Source organism: Marmota flaviventris, chromosome 2 (genome assembly GCF_047511675.1).
Source record: "Marmota flaviventris isolate mMarFla1 chromosome 2, mMarFla1.hap1, whole genome shotgun sequence".
NCBI lineage: Eukaryota > Metazoa > Chordata > Mammalia > Rodentia > Sciuridae > Marmota > Marmota flaviventris.
This window is the reverse complement of record NC_092499.1, coordinates 198,288,487-198,308,757: the sequence shown is the minus strand read 5'-3', so window position 1 is coordinate 198,308,757 and position 20,271 is coordinate 198,288,487. Positions and strand designations below refer to the sequence as shown.

Below are 20,271 nucleotides of genomic sequence, written 5' to 3'. Positions count from 1 at the left end.
CCAGCTAGCCAGATGGGTGAGGGGGCTGGAGATGAGAGTCTTGCTGCTCTGATACAACTCCTCAGCACACGTGGCTTTGGGAAGAAATGAGAGCACTCGGGTCTGCAATCCCACGGGGCCACGGCCCGTGGCCCTGCTGCTCAACACGCAGACGTCACCAGTGCCCTGGCGCCAAGTACTCCTGTCCTTCCATTTTGACGATGAACCCTCTGGTTGGTACTTCTCCTCTGCCAAAATACCTTTTTTTAATTTTAAAATTAAAAAAAAAAGAAAATTGGGGGGTGCGGGTGTTGGTGGGGCTGGGGACAGAACCCAGGTCCTCATGCATACAGGGCAAGTGCTCCACAGTGGAGCCACACCCCAGCCCTGCTGCCCCTGCCCAGTCTCTTTCCAAGCCATAAAACGGGGGACCATGTCTCCTTCAGTGTAGTCCCAATCTTCACAAAAAACACCTGGGCGAAGGCCCCTTTAGACATGGAAGTCCTATGAGTCACACCATGATCAAGTGTCTGAGCCACACCCCCAGCCCTTTTCTATTTTGAGACTGGGTTTCACTAAGTTGCTTAGGGCCTTGCTAAGTTTTGAAGCTGGCCTTGAACTTGTGATCCTCCTGCCTCAGCCTCCGGAGTTGCTGGGATTACAGGTGTGGATCACTGCACCTGGCAGAGCTACTGTTAAGTCAACTAAAGTAAAATATGAAGCTGCACTTCTGGTCACAGCTGGAGGGTTCCACAGCCACAGGTGGTTAGTGGCCACCAGTGTGCACAGTGCAGATATAAGACCTTTAGGGTACAACATTCCATTGGCAACGCGGGCGGTGGAGGAGGGAGCACCGAGAGAGAAGCGGATTTAAACACCCAGAGAAGGAGGCAGCTGAGCAGAGAATATGGCTATGACAAAGGACAGGAAGCAAGAAGCAGTCAGACGGTAAAGATGGCCAGGAGGGAAAGGCAGAGCGTGTCCCCCATGTCACACGGAGGGCAGCAGGAAGGACAGGTGGAGTCTGAGACGGAGTAGGGAATGACGTCACCTCTGCAGGGCAGAATGGGGGCTGGTGAAAGGGGTTTGGAGGGAGGATGAGGCGGCTGAGGAGCTGTGCTTCTGAGGCCAGCGATAAGATTAAAGGAGCCACGGGACAGATCTGAGGTCCTGGGGAACTTCCTCCAGCTGCGCCGAGGCTCGGGTGCAGGTGAGGATTCACGCTGCCGAGCTGAGAAAACAGGAAGGCCGGGGCGCCCGGGGCCTGTGAGCAAGACTGCGGCCCAGGGCTGGGCCCGGACACCAGGCCACGCAGGCCACGCAGGCCACGCAGGAGGAAGGAGTGGGGGAGCGGGAGGAGGCGCACACCAAGACCAGGGCCACGTCTGCGGCCCCTGTGACCGAACCCCACGCGCCACAACACAACCACTTCTGACTTCCAACAGCAGTGCTTTGGTCTGGGTCCCGTGGGTGAAGCTCGGGTCTGGGGTCACCCACGTCCTGGCTCGGCAAACACTCTCCAAGTGACTCGGGCCTCCGGGTCGGCTTCTCTGGGCTTCTCCCCCAGGCACTGGGCGTGACCAGGAGTGCAAGTGCCTCCTGCCCTTCAGGAAGCACCAGGGAGCACACTCTGCCACCCTCGACACGCCAGAGAAGGGCCTTTACCTGCCTGGCTCAGGTCCCCCACTGGCAGCAGCCACAGGCTCCCAAGTGACCGTCCTTTCACTTCCCCAGATACCAAGGTGCTTCACCCCCACACCCCCACGCCATACACCCCCCCACACCCTCACATTGGTTCCGTGGCATCTTAGGCCTGCTACCCCGGCTGAGCGAAGCAAATGGACAGAGACCACGGAGCCTGCATTTACTCTCTGAGCACCTACAAAAAGGCCCTCCAGCCCTGACCACTCTCCTGGCCACCGTGCCACATGCAATCCTTATTCTGGCAGATCCCACACACACAGCGTCACGAGTCTTCCCCGGGCCACCTCCGTCAGCACCTCGCAGCTGCAGAACCTCTGAACGGCACCGGCCGTGGGCAGCAGCACTCTCCAGCCTGGCCCTCCTCACGCGCCTCCTCGCTCTGACACACCCACAGTCCCCTCACAGGCTGCTCAGTTCCTGTTTTAAGCTCACTTTTTTCAACTTCAATTCCAAAAGAAGCTTTTATCATTGCAACTCGTTCAAATTACCGTCAGGAAAGCCAAGCTGCAGGGCGATATTCTGGGGCTACCACGCCACTAGACCTGAAGTCGCTTTGGCTCTGTTCTGAAACAGATCTGAGATGCCGTGGCATCTTAGTGCCACGCTGTGGCGTGACTGGAGGTTCCATCTGGGGACTACAAGGGAGCATGAAGGGCGGTGATTTTTTTTTTTTTTTAATATTTTTTAGTTGTTGATGGGCCTTTATTTTATTTATACGCGGTGCTGAGAATCGAACCCAGGGCCTCACACATGCCAGGCAAGCCTTCTACCACTGAGCCACGATCCCTGCCCGAGGGCTGGTGCTTTTTTGACGGCACTTCAATCAAATCCAAGGCCAAGTTCACATCCTCCCTAGATTCACTCCTGCCACTCCACCATCTCCATCATCCAGTTCCCACCGGCCCCTCCAGGCCTGGCCTCTGGGGAACCTTGCCCACCTGACCACAGACACTGCTTCCTCTAAGCGCTCGGTGTGCACAAGTGACATTAAGTTTTTGGTCTCCAGCTGAAGAGAACCAGCAGGCAAAAAGGCCCTGGAGGAAAGGTTATAGGCAAGAACACTGAATTCAGCAAGACGGTCCTCAACAAGCAAGGCCTGGGCCTGAACCCACCTGCAGTGACCAGAACTGGTTTAGGAAAGTGCGGGGGAAAGACCACGGGGCTGAGAAAGAAGGGCGGCCCGAACCCCAGGAAAGAAATCCGCACGTCTCAGAAAAGCCCCCAAACAGCCTGCCAGAGGGAAGGGTGGTCCAGAAACACCGCCCACCTCCACACTGTCTTCACCTCCCTGAAGGCCCAAGGACCCTCAGGAGCTGACTTTACGGGGCTTTGCTTACCCTGGCATTTCCCAGGGCAGGACCCTGTGTCCAAATAGTGTCACGTGGGCCCCGGTAAACAAAACACAGGTAAATCCTGGCCAGTGCGGAGAAGTGTGGGGAAACTGCCTCGCCCAGCCACACCCTCACCCCACAAGCCCGCCCAGCTGAGGCACCCCAAAGATCCCTAACAGCTTGAAAACCACTGCCCTAACAACCCTGGGCTCCCTGACAAGATGGCTCCCAACCTGCCCGCATGAAATGAAAGCGCCATTCGCCCACCAGGGGGCGACATACCAGAGCCTTGGTTGGAGCCTAAGAGAATGGAGGAGGGCGTCTCTCTGGAGCCAGAAAGGTCGAGGGTCTAGAAATACAAAGAAAGATGGACTCAGGGCACTGGGGCCAACGGAGCCCCCCAGGGAAACCCAGGGAGTCCTGGGAGTGCTCACTGCTCCCCCAGGGCATCTCGGTGCCCTCCACCTGGCATGGTCCGCGGGGCCGAGTCGGACAGGTGTGCACACACCTGTGCTCTGGCTCCCAGACTCCTGCGGCGCGGGGGTGGCCCCTCCCTAGCACTCCAGTCTGAGCTTGAGAACCTTCCCTGTGGCCTGCACCCGCTGGCTGACCGACCCAACACCCACACAGTCTGTTGCACCACAGAAGGAGAAATGGATCCGTTCACTCTGGAAGCCTCTTGTGAGGCAGTACCATCCCTGAGACCAGGGTCTCGACTGATAATCTGATGATGACGGCCAAAGTCCACAATGACTACAGACATAAAAGATGATCCGTGTGCCCCCTAAGATCGATGTCACGGGTACAGCCCAAGGGGAGATGAGCGGGTGTGACCTTCATGGTCCAATATGGCAGCACCAGCCAGATGTGGCCACTTGCATCTAAGTGAACTAAGGTCAAGTTTACAAATCTGATGCTTGGTCTCGTTCGCCATCCCGAGTACTCCACAGCCGCAGGGGCTACGGGCAGCCACAGTGGGTGGGATCCTCCCCACCACAGAGTTCTCCTGGACGCGCTGCTCTAAACTGGGAGTGTCCCGAGAGCAGCTGCCAGGTCCTGCACGGCCGACTCAGCCTCGCCTTCTGGCCCCTGTCATCTGACTGTTCCAGACAGACCCAGACAGCATGGGACTTTGGTGGGTGGGACACACAAGGGCAAGGGTCCTTGACACAGAGGGTGGGCGGCACTGGCCAAGGCACAGGGGGGTCCTCACCGAGCCGCTGTCCTTGCTCTTCTCAGCTGACGGCTCCTTCTCTTTGGAGGCGCTGGTCGTGTCCGAGGCGGCTGGCTGGGCGCTGGAGGAGCCCCCCTGGGAGGGCTTGTTCCCAGTCTCTGTGTTCACCTCGGCGTCCGCTTCCTGCTGAGGGGCGGTGGCTGGGGACAAAGGGGACAGAGGGAAGCCATGGGAAGCCAAGCACAAGGGTTTCAGGCCCCGCGTGGAGCCCACTCCGCGCCCCATGGCGCCAGCGGCCAGGCCCCACCCAGGGTCCAGTGCAGACCCAGGGAGGCCAGGCACCCAGAGGTCTCCGAGTCGGGTTCTGTGAGAGCGCCTTGGCTTTCTAATACTCAGCGATTCAATAAGTCATTCTGGAAGGGAAAGCGTGTTCTCGGAGCTAATGACCCCCGTCCACAAGAGCCCGCCATGACTTAGAGGCTGGTCCACCACAGCCCTGGACACTTGTTTTTGTCTGAGGCAGATGGGAAAGGCCCGTCAGAGAGCACAGAGCTTCTGGAGACGGTGGGAACAGTGGGCGTCGGACAGTGACGCATATAAACCAGGCTTCACCACGCCCAGAGAGCCGCAGGGCCCGCACGGGGCACCTCACACACTCCAGACACCAGCGGAGTGCCACGCCACGGCAGCAGGAGTCTAAAGACTGCGAGAAGACACCTCCCGTGGACGGCGACAGAAAGTGAGTCAGCCACCGGTTCTGACGAATGACATCTTGTTGGCACACAGCCAGATTCTGCCTACAAAGCCTCAGATATTCACTAGGGCCTTCAGGTCCGCCGGCCCTGGACTGCCGTTTCTCGAGTTTGAATCACTCACACGCACGCCAGCTCTGCAAATTTTGCTACAACATACAACCTTGTGTTTTTTATATAATGTTTTCAGTGAATTCTTTTAAATGGAGACTTTTGGGGGTGGGGGAAGTGCTCTGGATGGCACCCAGGGTGCTCTACCACAAGCAGCACCCCAGCCCAAGACTTTCAATCCAACCCCATAAAGCTAGAGGCCTTTGCCACAAAAGCTAGCTCTAAAGATTAACTTCTGAAGCGTCACTGATAAACCCCAAGGAGGCAGTCCTCTCTGCTGCGGCTCTCGGCCGAAGCCCCCTTGCTCCAGCTGGGGAGGGGGTCACGCTGCTGCTGCGGCTGCTGTGGCCTCAGCAACACAGGCCGCACACCTACACCCGGGCCTCCACGTAAGAATCCCCGTTATTTAGAGATGTGGGTCTATCCTCACCCCCAAAACAGGATCGACCCGAGTGCTGCTGACATGGGGGCCGGCCCGCTCTGTCTTGGGGCTGCCCTGTGCCCCGCAGATGCCGAGGACCATCCCCGCCCTGAGAGAAGATCAAAAGCCCCGCACACGAGTCGGCAGCCAGGCGCCCGTGATGGGCTCCGTCTGGGCGCCACGCTCATCAGCCGGCCGCCCTCGGCGCGGGGTCCCCGGGAGCCCAGGCCCCTGCCCTGCCGCCCGGGGTGCGCGCTACCTGACTGGGTGCAGGACTTCATGTGCTCGGGCCAGTGGGCCTGCTGGCAGGGGTAGTCGCAGTAGCTGGTGTTCCAGCAGCAGTAGAAGATGGCCTCCTTCCTGCAGTGGGCGCACCACTGCTTCTTCTTGGTCTCGTCCACCGCCTGCTGCTTCTCCAGCTCCAGCTGCTTCTTCACCTCGGCAAGGAGCCGGTCGCGCTCCTGCTCCAGGCTCTGCCGCATCTCAGCCATGGTCAGCTCTGGGGGAGTGGCGGGGGCGCAGGCTGCATCACTGACCCCGGCTGGGCACGGGGTGGCTGCACCCCCACACTCAGACAGGCAGGGGTGTAAACCCCGACTTGGAAAGGCCCCCACCAGCTGGGTGTCTCTGGGCCCATAACACAGCCTCTCTGAGCCCAATCGTCACCTGTTAACAGGGAATCCGCCATTCGGGCCTACAGAGCCACAGGCGACAGTGTCCGTGAGGTCCCCAGTATGGAGACAAGAGGAGACCCATGGTGATTCTCAACCCCACAGGACGTCACAGGAATTCCTCAAACCGACCCTTCAAGTAATCACCAGCATACACTTTGTTTCCCTATCAAACACTGACACAGCTTCCACTATCTGCAAGTGTGGCTCGAGGCACTTAATTAATTTGTGGAACCCTTCTAATAATTCTGAGGGCTAAGGACTACCATTCTGCTCCTCTCCCAGAGGGGGAAACGGGGTAGAGCAGGGCCTGGGACTCAGGGGTGTGTCTTGTGGCCCTAGATCCAAGGCACCCCAGGAACTCTGGGGCTGATCACTGTGCTAAGGACAAGTGTCAGGTCACCCAGCAATGAGAGTTCTCTAGGTTTACATCAGGCAGTCAAGACCAGTTATTTCAGAAAATAAGTCCACTTGCAAATCATTTGCAAGTGACCTGGGTAGAAATAAAGGAAAATGAATCATTGTTCAATTCCCGAAATACTCTTTCTGAAATTTAAAAAAATTTTCAGAAAAATTAATCCCTTATAAGGAAGACAAACACAGCAGGGAGCTGGGGCGCAGGCCCGTGATCCCAGAGACTGTGGAGGCTGAGACAGGAGGATCTAAGTTTGAGGTTAGCCTCCAGAATGTAGCAAGGCCCTCATCGATTTTTAAAAAGACCCTGTATCAAAAATCAAAATATAAAATAAAAGGACGGGGCTGTGGCTCAGTGGTTGAGTACTCCAATAAGGGGCGGGGACAAAGAAAACCACCACACGGTGGCAGATCTGAGCCTCCCAGCCACCCAACTGACACAGGGATTCAGGATAGAGAGGAATGCAGACTCTTAAAGGAGACACCACAAGCCATTGAGATTCAGAAAGCAGCTGCAAACCCTGCGAAATGAGGGAAATAGGCAAACCCAGGAAAACCTGGGGGAAATGGTGTAGCCCCACCCGGGCTCCACCTCCAGCCCAGCTCGGACGCAGCCTCCCCGTAAATGTCAGCCCCGGCCCAGGCCAGGGCTGCTCCCACTCTCGGGCAGCCTGTGCTCGCCCGTCCCGCCTCACCTGCCTCTGCCTCTGCCTCTGCCTGGCTTGTGCTGAAAGTCTTTTCGGCCATGTACCACGCGGGACCCGTCTCCTCTGGGAACCCCGCAGACCCTACTCAGGAGACATCTCTTCGGATTTAATCATTTTTCTACGCTCTGGCTAAGCCAATTCCTAAAGAGACCCATGGGGAGGGTTTGTATTATGCATCCAGATTTCAGGTGAAGGGACTGAGGCACCAGCAAGTTACGGAGGAGTTGGAAGGTGAACCACTGTAAGTCGGTGACCGTCCTCGGTAGCCTCAAAGGAAAGCAGGGTTCCCACCAGTGACCTCTCCGGGTGAGCCTCCCCAGGGTTCCGTGTGCCCACCCCCCTCAGGCACACACAGATGGCGCGACCCACTGGCCCAGCGTGGACTCTGTCCACTTCTGGGCCCGACCTCAAGGCGCGAGGTTCCCCCCAGCCCTGCCCGGTGCAGGCCCAGCAGCCGGGACCTACCCAGGTTGTGCTTCATCTCGGAGAGCTCCTGCTGGTGCAGCCACTGCAGCTTCTCGATCTCGATCCTCAGCCTGCGGATCTGGAACGAGAAAAGCAGGTTCCGACGAGGCCCTGAGCGGGTCCAGCTGCTCCCCAGCAGGCCCCAAGAGCTCAGCCCCTCCTGACCAGAAGGGTCACAGGTGCCACGGGGCTGACTCAGGCAGCCAGGCTGGGCGCTGACCTTCCCCCAGCACCTGTCCGGGGATGGGAACCCCAGGTTGACCCAAATTCATGAGAAATCCTGGCTCTGAAGACCAGCGGAGAACACCACCTACCATGGAAAGACCCGGCACTAGAAAAAGCCACTTAGAGTGAAGGACCAAGTCCCCCAAACAATACATCAAAAGTCTGGAGAGAGGCGGGCACAGTGGCACAGCCTGTGATCCCAGAGGCTCAGGAAGCTGATGCAGGAGGATGGCAAGTTCAAGGCCAGCCTTGACAACTGAGCAAGACCCTGTCTCGCAGTAAACAGAAAGGCTGGGGTGAAGCTCAGTGTCAGAGCACCACTGGGTTCAATCCCCAGCACCCCAAAAATAATTTTAAAAAAAAGTTTGCATTTTTGTCTAAGAAAATTTAATAAAGGTAGCGGTGACTTTTCACCTGATAAAACATCCGGGTGGAATCCATGATCATTCATCTGAAATTCCAAAGCCCAACGTCTTTGAAATGAAAGGGGGAGGATAACCCCAATTTGGACCGTATTGATTTAAAGGGAAAATAAGCTTGGACTGAACTGATCTGAGGGTTTTAATTATCAAGCAGCTTGGTCACTCATGACAATGACAATGTGGACTCACTTTGGTTGTCACAAGTGAGGATTACTACTGACACCTAGTGGGTAGAGGCCAGCGGTGCTGCTGAAGGACAGTCCCCAGCACAAACGTCACAGGGGCTGAGGTTGAAAACTTCTGATTTACCCTGCGAGGGTGAACGACCTCATTTCAGTGCCAAAATCTCATGTCTAGTGGGCGGGGGAGGGGGCTGGATATCACCCTCCAAAATGGGAAAACAAGTGCAGCCCCCACCTGACCAGGGCTTCAGGTGAGACACTACGAACCCGCTCACCCCCAACCACAGGCGGGTTCTTAAAAGGAATTCTTAAATCCACTCCTCCTGACCCTTTATGTTCACACGGTTTTCCTTCAGAAACTCCCAGGTCCCCCCTTCTTATCTGAGCAAAGCCAAGAACCCCGTCAGAGGCTGTGCACGGGACTCCCCACCTCCGTCCTCGCCCCTCAGGACTCCAGAAACCCTGCCACCCGCACTTCACCTGGTGACCTGCGAGCACCTAGCCCACGCTGTCCCAGCCGGCCACACAGCCAGCAGCGCATTCTCCAGGACTATCAGCCAGAGAGGGAATTCTGCAAACTGCACTAGAAAGTCCCTTTCCCAGAGGACAGTTTATGCTTCACCAGAAGTCTGGGGCTTCTCTGGGCCACCTGAGAATTTCTGAATGCAAATGCTTAGATCGCGTCTACAGAGAGGCCCAGGCCTAAGGAAAGACCACGGCACTGATTCGACATGGAGCGGAAGGGCGGGTCTCCCGTCTCACCATGGACTAACCCTGGCTCAGACGGGGCTATCTATCACACCTGGCCAAGTGGCACAGCTGCTGGCTGGGTATCGGGGAGGAAGTAGCCCACCCACCCCTCACACAGCAGGGGCCACGGCGACGGAGGCAGGCCCGGGGGCCCGGGCAGCTCATGCACCACGTCACCCTTATAGCAGCCTCTAAGGTCCAGAGCAAGTAAGGAATCCTGTCACCTCTGACCTCAGCGATTGTGCTTCCAGTAGTGTTCTTGGAAAGATCGTTGTATATTTCTGTCATCGTCCCTTTTATGGCATCCATCATCTGAAAGACAAAAAACAAACAATCCACTCACCATCGGCGGCTTCTCCAGGCAACAGAACTAACATGGACATGGAGAAGGCAGCAGTGACCGTGCCCCTCCCAAGACACTGGTCCCCCTGCCCTGAAGACTAGTCCACAACTCATGCTAGTTTCTACACCCACAGACTGAACCAACCGGAAAGGCCCAACAGGACCCATCTGGTCTTGTCTAACACGGCAGGTTTGAGGGAGAGGGTGTCTTGTTACTGCCGTTGAGTTCTCTCTCACTCTCTCTCAGGGCTGGGAATGAAATCCAGGGGCTCGTGCATAGCAGGCAAGTGCTCTACCACTGACTTACACCCCAGCCCTTAATTAATTCTCCTTTTAAAAACACGTTTACTAGGGAAGCTGAGGCAGGAGGATCACAGGTTAAAGGCCAGAGTGAGACCCTGTGTCAAATTTTTTTAAAAATAAAGAGGCTCAGTAGTAAAGTGTCCCAGTATTCAATTCAATCCCGAGGCGGGGGGGAGAGAATATCCACAACATACCATGTAAACTGTATATTGCAATCTTATTAAAATGTAAATTTATTTATTTTTAACTTTTTTAAGTTGTTGCTAGACCTTTATTTGGTTTATTTATTTGCAGTACTGAGAATCAAACCCAGTGCCTCACACATGCCAGGCCTGTGCGTTACCTCTGAGCCACATCCCCAGCCCCTAATGCAGTGGTTTTTAGGGACTGAGTGCCAGGGTCGTAGCTCAGTGACAGGATAGGTCCACAACATGTTTAACAGGCACAAGGGCCTGGGTTCAGTCCCCAGTGCACGCTCAAACATGCACACAAAACACCAATGGCTTTTCAAATATTTGAAGTGACTCATTCGTCACCATAAATCAATTCCAGAACATTTTCATTACTCCCCAAAGAACGCCCGCTCATTGTTAGTCTCCACCCCTCCAATGTCCCCATCCTGCACCTCCCAGGTCTCTGACAACCCTGGCCCTTTCCTGGTACTAGAGACTGAACCCAGTCAGGGGCACTTTCCCTCTGAGCTCACCCCCAGTCCACTTTATTTTTTATATTGAGGCAGGGTCTCGCTAAGTAGCCCCCGCTGGCCTCAAACCTGTGCTCCTCCTGCCTTGGCCTCACACTGCCGCGATCACAGGCGTGCCCAGCTGTCCATGAAACCTCAACCTGCCCTCTACCCTACAGGTTTGCTTATTCCAACCATTTCCTGTAAATGAACTCGTGCAACACGCAGGCCCTGGTGCTGGCTCGAGGCCTGCGCACCTGCAACGTCTCATTCCTTTGCAGCCTGCCAGGTGGACTTGGCCATTTGCCATTTTAATGCCCTCAGCCCAGGCACTGCCTGCCTACTTCATTCCCATCTTCCTTCCCTTAAACGAGTCTCTCAAGGCACCGGTCAGCCTGTGAAACCAGCCAGGGCAGAGAGAGAGAGAGAGAGAGAGAGAGAGAGAGAGAGAGAATCCACAACCACCCAGAGACCTGCTGACCAAATGTGTTTGTGGGAAGACCTTCTCTCCTCCTTCCCCCGCCACAGGGGCCAGCAGGGGCCAGCAGAGAGGTCTGTCAGGCCTGCTCTGACAGCGGCCAATCTCTCCTGGGCTTTCCTAAGCTCCAGCTCAGAGGGAAGGCAGGACAAAGGACACCCTGCATCCAATGCCTCTGTCCCCCCATAGTTTCTCACCTTCCCTGGAACAAAGCCAGGTGCCAACAGAGCACCCGGCGGGGTGTGCACAAGGGACTGGGAAAACCAGGCCAAGGCCGCCCGGGCCTGCCCACCAGTGGGGAGGTGGCCATAAAGGAATGCCTGTTCGCATTCTGTTTTGCACAAAAACAAATCCGTGTGAGCACGCAACTGCATGACAGTCAAATGAGTGAAATATCTGTTGCGAGTCCCGCCCTCCTCAGGCTTCCGCCAGGATACGCACTTTCTGCTGTGCGTGGTGCCCAGGGGGTCCTTCTTCATGGACCCCTGGGCTCTGCTGCCAGGCACATCCACAGAAAGCACTGGACCAAACGGCCTCACAAGAAAACGCGGGACAGTGGGGGAGACTCAATACGCCGCGAAGGCAACGCTGACTTTGCATTTTAAAGATGGACTTGTGGAGTGACTTCCACGCCTACTTCCAAATACAGCCAAGACCTCGGAATTAATAAGGAAGGCATTTCTGCCACAACGCAGAAACCCGCGCCTCCAACGTCAGGTCACCTCAGAGACAGAAAAGTTCATCAGCAACACCCCACCCCCATCCCCCAAAGTGACCCTGTTCATTCTTTTAAATGGTGAAGAAAAGGTCCCTGGAAACAGGTCCTGCCTCAGAGGAAAGGGGACTGCAGGGGGCGGTGGAAGGCCCATGGCCACAGGAACCGGGAACACGGGCTTAGTGTCAGTGATAAGCCTGACCACCCGGCCGGCCTCAGTTTACCTATCTGTAAATAAATAGCTGGGACCAGATCAAAGGAGGGGGACAGCAGGGACAAATGCACATTGAAAAACAGACAGACAGTCCCAGATACCACCTTACATCGATACTGAAAACACGTCCCTATCAGCCCTCTTCTAACCCCACAGAGCCGCAGCAGAAAGACCCCGGGGGTGGGGGCTGTGACATCCCCGTCAGTCTCCCTCCAGGTCCAAGCCTTGACACAGACAGTATCTGGTGAGATTAAGCTTCATTTATTTAGATTTTTAAACTGAGCGGATTTAAATAACAGGAATTAAGTGTAAACAAAAATATTAACTCAAAACTGGCTCAGGTGATGAACAGGCCAGAAAACCATTGCGAGTGGCACGTCGCGGACCCTGGAATCCTCCCTGGTAGGAACCTCGGGGACCCTGAACCCCTGGGTCAGCTGTCCTCTGCTCCAGCACTCAAGGAAAGCCTGTCCTTCATGAGCAGCCTGAATGCCAAAGGGGACTCCAGCGCCTTATGGATTTTGTGGGCTGGTTTTAGGATCTAAGCCTTCCTGGCGTGAGATTGAGTCCGCCCTCAATACCCCGCAGAGAACGGACTTCAGAGCCAGTGCGGAACAGGGTCCTCTGCCCGGGCCCCCCGCGGCAGCCCACCCGGCGCCCGCCACTCACCTTGCTCGTGTACTTGGCGATGTCGGCGGCGACGTCGGCCGAGGCGGTGGCGATGGGCAGGTCGGCGCTGACGGACGATGCGAGGGTGCTTGTGCAGCCCGAGCTGCTGATCAGGGGGGATGGCTGCGTGCTGGTCACCAGGGTGATGGTGGACGTGGACGGGCTCTGCGTGACCTCCTTCTGCTGGACAGCTATGAGAACAAAGGGTCCTGGTCACCCCAGAAACATGGGAAGGGCTGTCCCAGCACAACAATGTGGTGACAAGTGCAGCCCAGCCCTTGACGCACCTTGTGGGCTTCTCTACTCTAAAGCGACCAAAGGAGCCAGGCTAGGTCCCAACCCCAGTAGAAAAACTTGAGCAAACATGAACCACCTCTGAGAACTCAAGGTTGTGAGGCAGCCCTGGTGCCCCGAGTGCCCGGGGCAGACTCCAGGTGCCCAAGGAACCCCAGCTGGTTCCGACCTGCAACAGGGCAATGGAAGAGGGGGCTCTGTCTTCCAGCCCCACGGGAGGGGAGGCGCCTCACCACCCTGGATGGTCCAGCCCTTCTGCCCCCATATTGTCCAACTCTCCTGACTCTCCTGAGCCCCCACTTCAGCGCACCAGTGTATGACTGATTAAAAACCAGTCTTACCACCTTAACTAGTGGTGCGGGAGTGCCCAGCTGATTCAGGTGTGTCTTACCACCTTAACTAGTGCTGCACACATGCCATCAGTCCTTGTCACTTTATTTTGAGACAATTGGAAAGCTGAGGACCATAACGTCCACGAGTCTTTCTGGCAGCACCAAGCCTCCCCCTGGGGAAGGACCATCTGCTCACGGGGTAGGAAGACAAGACGTACTCATCCTCATCTCCAGCAACCTAGATCCAGCTCCGTCCCAACAACTGTTCTTTTTTGAACCAGGGATTGAACTCAGGGCACTCGACCACTGAGCCACACCCCCAGCCCTATTTGGTATTTTATTTAGGGACAGGGTCTCACTGAGTTGCTTAGCGCCTCGCCTTGGCTGAGGCTGGCTTTGAACTCGCGATCCTCCTGCCTCAGCCTCCCGAGCTGCTGGGATTGCAGGCGTGGGCCACTGCGCCCAGCTCCAACCACGTTTTAAGCACTAGGGTCACTTCAACTGTCTTCCAACTTGACCTCTCCAGTTTTCCACTCCTTCCTCTCCCATTCCCCAATCTTTGGAGGGTTACATGGGCCTCCTCTGAGGTCCAGCGACCTTTTTACCTTGCACCCTGCTGCTAATCAGAAGGCCTGCTCACCAGGGTGCACTCACTAGGAGACTTTCAATCAGGGGCCCCACCTTCCAGGATCTGGAGGAGGTTCCCCGAGGAACCAGATGTACCCCAGCCTCACAAACCTGGGCAAACTGACCCTGGGCAGATCGGCCCTCTGTGTGCCCTGACGTCAGCTGCAGATGGAGCGTCCTACTTTCTGGTGGGAGTTTCAATTCTGCAACTTCAGCAAGCAGTTCCTGCCGCTGGCCTATCTCATGGGTGTGGCAAATCCCTGGTTTTCAGAGTAAGCTTGGCTGTCAACCTCTCACACAGTACTCTTCCCAAAACAAGGCCGAGGGCTTTGCTCATGTGCCCGTGGAAACACTACACAAAGGTACAACTTTCTTTGCAGCACTGCTTATGGTAGGGAAAAAAATGGAAGCACTAAGCCCACCGGGAAGGAAATGCTTTACATAAACTAGGGAATACTACGCAGCAGTCCAAAAGAAGAAGGCAGGGCCGTATGCTGGGACACAGGCAGACCTCGAAACATGCTGATGGGGGTGAAAAAAAAAAAAAGCAAGTATGGTACCATTTTTATGTCTTAAGAAAAAAAGGGGAAAATAAGTACTTTTATGGTGTCGTGTGGGGGGGTGTGTGGGGGTCGGTGTGTGTAGATACTCGTGCGTACATGCATAGGAAAGGGTTTTAGGTGACTGATCATGGCTACCGAGGAAGGAAGGACAATGAAATGGAAGGTGAACGGGCAACACTCAACAAAATTCTATATAAACATCCTGCCCCCTTTCGAAGGAGAAGAGAGGCATGTATCACCTTAAAAAAAAAAAAAAAAATCTTTTAAGTGAAAAAGTGAGTTGCAAACCAACTTTAAAAAAAATAACGCCAAATGGAACGTGCGAGGCCCTCAGGACACAATGGCCGGAACACAAACGGGAGGGAAAAAATAAAACGGCAATGGTGTTTGTCCTGTCGATGTGGCAACGGGAGTGGGCGCCACGCAGAGCAGAAGGGGGCTGTACCTTTCACAGCCTGTCTGGTCTGATATCTCGTCCCCTGGGAAGACTGAGGCTGCTGCTGCTGCTGCTGCTGCTGCTGCTGCTGCTGACGCTGCATCTTCTGCATGTGCCACTTTTGGGAGGACGTTTGAAACTTACTTGATGAGTTCCACACGACCCGCTGCACGGCCGGGGCAGTCTCCTTCGGTAAGAGCGGCCTCTGCTTTTTCACCGGGCTTCCTGTGACGGCGGGGGCCGGCGCGGTGACCGTGACGGTGGATGTCGTGCTGGTGGTGGCCGGGACGCCGGCCACGGGGGTTTGGGAGGAGGAGCGGGTGGGCACCGGCGTCTCGGGGGGAGACTGGCTGCCCGAAGTCGTGGACGGCGGCGCTTTACCAACGACTACAGCCAGGGCGTGGAGACAGACAGACAAACAGAGCAGGTTGGACTCGGTTCCGGCAGGGTCCTGCCTTGAGTTCTGGGCAAAACCAACCAAAGCCAGGGGTGCCCAGGGAGGTCCGCACCAGGCGCCCACCCAGGAGCAGCATCTCACCTCCACTGAGCCCGGCTGGCATCGAGACCCAAGCCACGACCCCTGGGGGTCAGGAGGTGAACACGACCCCCCATCAGGGAACGAAGCCGTGGGAGATAGAATCCCTGCGAGTGCTTATCCGAGAAAGGACTCCTCCAGAGGGGCAGGGGAAGCCCTTAGCTAGGGATCCCCTAACACCCGCACCCCAAGAACCAGACGGCCTCTCCCCTGCCAACCACTGAGCAGCACGGAGCCACCCGCCCAGAAAGAAAAGCCCCCTCTGTCTCCTCCAATTCCCTCCAGGACAACGTCCCAGGGAGGTGCTGACACTAAAAGGAACTCTGCCCCACGCAGGGCCAGAACCTCCCCAGCACAGTCACTCTGCGAGTTTTAGCTCTGGACGTCTGCTGGCCCTGCCGTCTCGTGTCCACGCACACAGTCCAGGCTCTCCTAGTGTGTGGTGGTCAAGTGTAACGTGTTCGCGTCTTTTAAAATGAGTTTCTTTTAATACCGTCAACAACTACACAGGCAGGACTTGAGAATTACAAAAACCGTGCATGTGAAGGCCTGGGGTGGCGCCCACTGCGCTGCGGTCTTCCTGGAGGAGCGGGGCTGGGGCTTCACCCGGCAGAGCGAGGAGCCCGGGCCATGGCAGGGCCACCGAGGTAAGGAGACAGCGGGGCAGGAGCGGCCGAGGCAGAAGAGCCAAAAGCACTGAGACCAGGGAGCTCGTTCAGCCAGGGGGTTGGTCATGGCCACCGAAGTCCCAACCGTGGATTAGGTGGACTTGGCCCCAAGAGGACATCAGGGAACACACTGCAAACACGGGTGCGGGTCAACCGTCCCTGACTGAAACACGAGGGCGTGATGAAGGGAAGACGGTCAGGACGCCGTGGGGTTTAGGGGCCGGGAGAAGGAAGCTGAGGGACAGCAGCTGGCCGACTCCGGGCCGGCCTGGGGCAGCCCTCCTGCTTCCCTGGAGGGGAGCACTCAGCCGGCTGCTGGGCATCAGCCCAAGTGGGGCTGGGCAGGGTCCCTTCCTGCAATGAGGGGTCCCGATCTTTCCTGGGTGACCTACGGGTACTGGACACAGCCCCTGCCCCTTCCAGGTACACAGGAGGCGTTCCCCTGGGCTCTACTGAGAGCCAGGCAGCTCCCCACGTTATCATTTAGGCAAATTTTAATTTCTAGGGTATTCTGATGATTGGTGGGGAGGAATCTCAAGGAAACTTCACTGGCTAGAAATCTGGAGCATATAATCACCCAAAATTCATCCCAAAAGGGTGAAGCGTTTACAGGGCCGGCACCCGGGGAGCTGCCCATTCAAATCCCCTGACATATTCCAGAACTTGCCACCCTGCATTAGCATCCCGGTGGGGAAGGGTGACGGGACTCCTGGGCGCAGCAGGGAGCAGGTCTGCTCTGAAGGTACCTACTCCACCACACGCCGCACTCCACGCTGAGGGTGAGCAGGAGTCCCCACGGCACCGTCCCAAACGCCCTTCCCTTCAACTGAGCAGAAGCGAAGGCGCTTGGTGGGGACCCTGCTCCACTGCAGAGTCCAAGGCTGAGCCTTCGAGACCCGAACCACCACGCAGGCTCTGGATTTAAGATCATTCGATTTTTCCTAATCGCTAAGAAGCTGCCAACTGAACTGGGTTCTAGAATCTTCTGCTCCACCATCCAGCATCCACTCGGGGCTCCAGGAGAAGTTTCCTGGAGACGTCAGCGTGAGGAAAAGCTCTTTTTTTTTTTTTCAATAACTGGATTAATTTTGAGTTTTTGGAGAGTGTGAGATCTCTTAAGGATCTCTTCCTTTTTGCTTTCATGGCCAGGAAGCTCAGAGCCCAACTCTAAACCCTGACAGCACGTACTTTTGCCTAAAATTGCTGCCCAGTTATTCTACCTTCTTTTCCCTTTTACACTGACTTCTCTATTTTCCTTCTGTTTCATGGTTATGCATTTCTTGTCAATCTGTGCAAATCCTGTCTGGAAGAGGAAGGGGCATGGAATGAATCAACCAAAAGGCCTGTTCCAGAAAGAACAGAACAGTGTAACTGTGCCCCGGGAGTCCTGTACCACCTACACCCAGATCACACTTCCACCATCCTCACGGAACACATGCTGCTGCTGCCCGTTTTCTCTGCAACAATAAAGAGCAGCCTCTCAGAACTCAACGCATGACGTCACTGTTTTTCAGAAGCATCTATGAATCTCTGAGATGGCCAGGGACGGTCGGCCTGCCTTCTCTGTGCTGCGTCTCCTTTCCCTCCCACCTCCTGCACGCTTCAGAGACATCCTGTTCTCTTTTCCTGAGCGGCGGGATACCCTCTCTCCCCACTAACAATTGAGAAACCACAGCAGCAAGATTCTCCACACACACTGAGACCTTGCTTTAAGCCAGCAGGCTGGGGAAATTCAAAGGACACAGGCTCCCATCTTAGTCAATGGTTTGGATAAGAAGTTAGCAGCTGTCAGAAGTAAGGCATAGTCAAAAATCAAACCTGGCTACGCTGTTAAGTTACCCACAAAGTACATGAGGCTTTATGGCCTTGACCTCTAATCTGTCCTCAGGCAACATTTCTCCAGGGACCCTTAATTAATTCTTGAGTACCTTCCGTGGGCATGCTGGGCTCCACCCACCACCCATTTGCCAAGCCAGCTGGAAAATGTGCTGACGGCTTTGTCGGGGCAAGAACACCCTCCAACTCATTCCCAAGCTCCTGCTAGAGGGTTTTCCTGCGGAGACAGGGTGCCCATGCCCTCCAGGGACACCTAACAGCCAACACCAGGACCTCTACCTAGTGGTAGAGGCCAGGATGCTCCTAGACACCCTCCACGGGACAGAGAACTCTGTAGGGCCAAGTGCCACTAGTGCCAGACCGAGCAGCCCAGGGCTCGGGTCAGCTAAATGAACAGGACGGACATCAAATCAGGTGGCATGTCACCAGACACTGCCCCTTGGGTTTCTAGGTCCTCGAAAGGCTCTCGGGCACTCGGGTACCACTTACCAAACAGTTTCACATTCTCGTAAGAAAATGTACCTGGTAATGCCTGAGTAGCATGAGGGACAGACAGGAAGCTGGACTAAGGAGGACCTTTGACTGAGCCTGGTCAGAGGTTGACATGTCAACAAACACTTCAGGGACATGAGTGAGCCTGTTGGAAAAGCAGTGGCTTAGGCTAAAGAGGACTTCACTAAAACCAACTACCGTTTTCTAAGTGCTTCCTTGCTGGGCTCCCAAACAATCATGGTGGGCACTGAGCAGGCCAAGGTCAGGGGGCCTACACCTAAGCCCTGGTCCTGTTCTGTCCTCAGCCTGGGAACGTAAGGCCGTCCAAGCTTTCCTCGCTGCCCGGTGCTGGGGGCCCCGTGGCTTCTGCCAACACCAGGGCCGGGGGCGTTCCAAGCCCAGTGAGAACCTGCAGACAGACACAAGGACTTACCGTCCTGCTTGGGAGGTGGCTCTTTGGGTTCCTTCTTATTTTTCCGGCCCTCCCGCCCAGGATGGTCGTCTCCCAAGTCTATGACAAGTTCACTCTCTGAATCCGAGTCCAGGCCCAAGTGCACCGTCGGGGAATCCGTCTCATCTTTGCCCTTCAGTTTGTCCTTGGCGGGATGCGGGGACGGCTTCGCTCTCTCGGCAGAGTCCCTCTCAGGCTCGGGGCTGGCCTTCGCGGCCACGGGCTCTGCCTTCTCGCCCACTGGAGACGCGCTCTTCGGCTCCTCGGGGACCTCCGCGGGGTTGGCGGGCTTGGGCTTTTTTTTGGCAGCGGGTGGCTCCTTGTCCAGCGCGCTGCCGTCCTTGTCCTCCGCGTCTTCCGGCTCATTCTTGGACTTCTGCTCGTCGTCACTGAGGTACTCACTGTCGCTACTCTCCGACTTCTCAGAATCCTCCGAGTCGCTGTGCTCCACGGCCGTATATACGTCCTCCGAGATTTCATTGATGCCTAAATTCAAAAGAGAAAACCCAGCCTGTGGCGCAGTCACGAGAAGCAGGACCAGAAACATGCAGATGGTTCCCATGCCAAAGGCTGGAGTGACAAAAACACACTCAAATCACATCACACTGGCCCGAGGGACCGGAGTAAATGAAAGCAGCCACTGGACACAAGTGACCAGCGGGAGCCGTGTCTGCAGAGGCTTCGGGCCTTAGCCTTCAGAGGTGACCTGGGACCTCCCTACACACGATTAAACACGAGCAAGCTAAGTCTGCATCGCTGGTACTCCTACCTAGAGGGAGAGGGCTGCAGGGACACAGGGACAAGCCACTCCAACCAGCCAACCCGCAGGTTAAAAAGTAGAGGCTCAGGGCTGGGGTCACAGCTCAGTGGTGGAGCGCCCGCCTCGCACATGCAAGGCCCTGGGTTCAATCCTCAGCACCACATAAACATAAATAAATAAAATAAAACGTACCGTGTCCATCTGCAACTAAAAAACATATTTAAAAAAAAAAAAAATAGAGGCTCAGAGGATCACCTGTCCTAGGACACAAAGACAACCAGGAGACAAAGCAGAAGGCGGATCCCGGGCTCGGGCTCGGACTCATCACCAGCCTCCTCCCGGGTGCCTCCAAAGCCTCTGTGCCCTCACACCCTTGTCCAGGTCTCCAGAAGGAAGCCAAGGCCCTCGAGCCCACCCAGCCGCAGGCACCTTCACTGGGGACTGCCCTGCGGGCGGCACCCGTTTTGTCTGGGTTTTGCTTTTTCTAACTTAGGATTTGGTGCCCAACTCACCAAGATGGCGGGCAGAGTCAGCCAAGGGCAGAGGCTGACTCGCCTACTTTGGGA

The 20,271-nt window shown here is 56.0% G+C and overlaps 1 protein-coding gene across 22 annotated transcripts in view; it reads right to left on the bottom strand.

The window, feature by feature from the left end:
* Positions 1 to 20,271, bottom strand: part of Zmynd8 (zinc finger MYND-type containing 8) — a 111,586-nt gene that overhangs the window by 4,582 nt on the left and 86,733 nt on the right. For 15 of the 22 annotated variants that reach the window (XM_071609024.1, XM_071609023.1, XM_071609027.1 and 12 more), the window contains 8 exons: positions 18,928 to 19,431; positions 14,973 to 15,350; positions 12,712 to 12,902; positions 9,540 to 9,620; positions 7,730 to 7,808; positions 5,732 to 5,971; positions 4,228 to 4,388; positions 3,297 to 3,363 (listed from right to left, as the gene is read on the bottom strand). In XM_071609024.1, coding sequence (XP_071465125.1) covers positions 3,297 to 3,363; positions 4,228 to 4,388; positions 5,732 to 5,971; positions 7,730 to 7,808; positions 9,540 to 9,620; positions 12,712 to 12,902; positions 14,973 to 15,350; positions 18,928 to 19,431 — 1,701 coding nt within the window. The remainder of the gene's footprint in view (positions 1 to 3,296; positions 3,364 to 4,227; positions 4,389 to 5,731; positions 5,972 to 7,729; positions 7,809 to 9,539; positions 9,621 to 12,711; positions 12,903 to 14,972; positions 15,351 to 18,927; positions 19,432 to 20,271) is intronic. The other 7 variants (XM_071609032.1, XM_071609033.1, XM_071609028.1 and 4 more) reach the window with 2 other exon arrangements.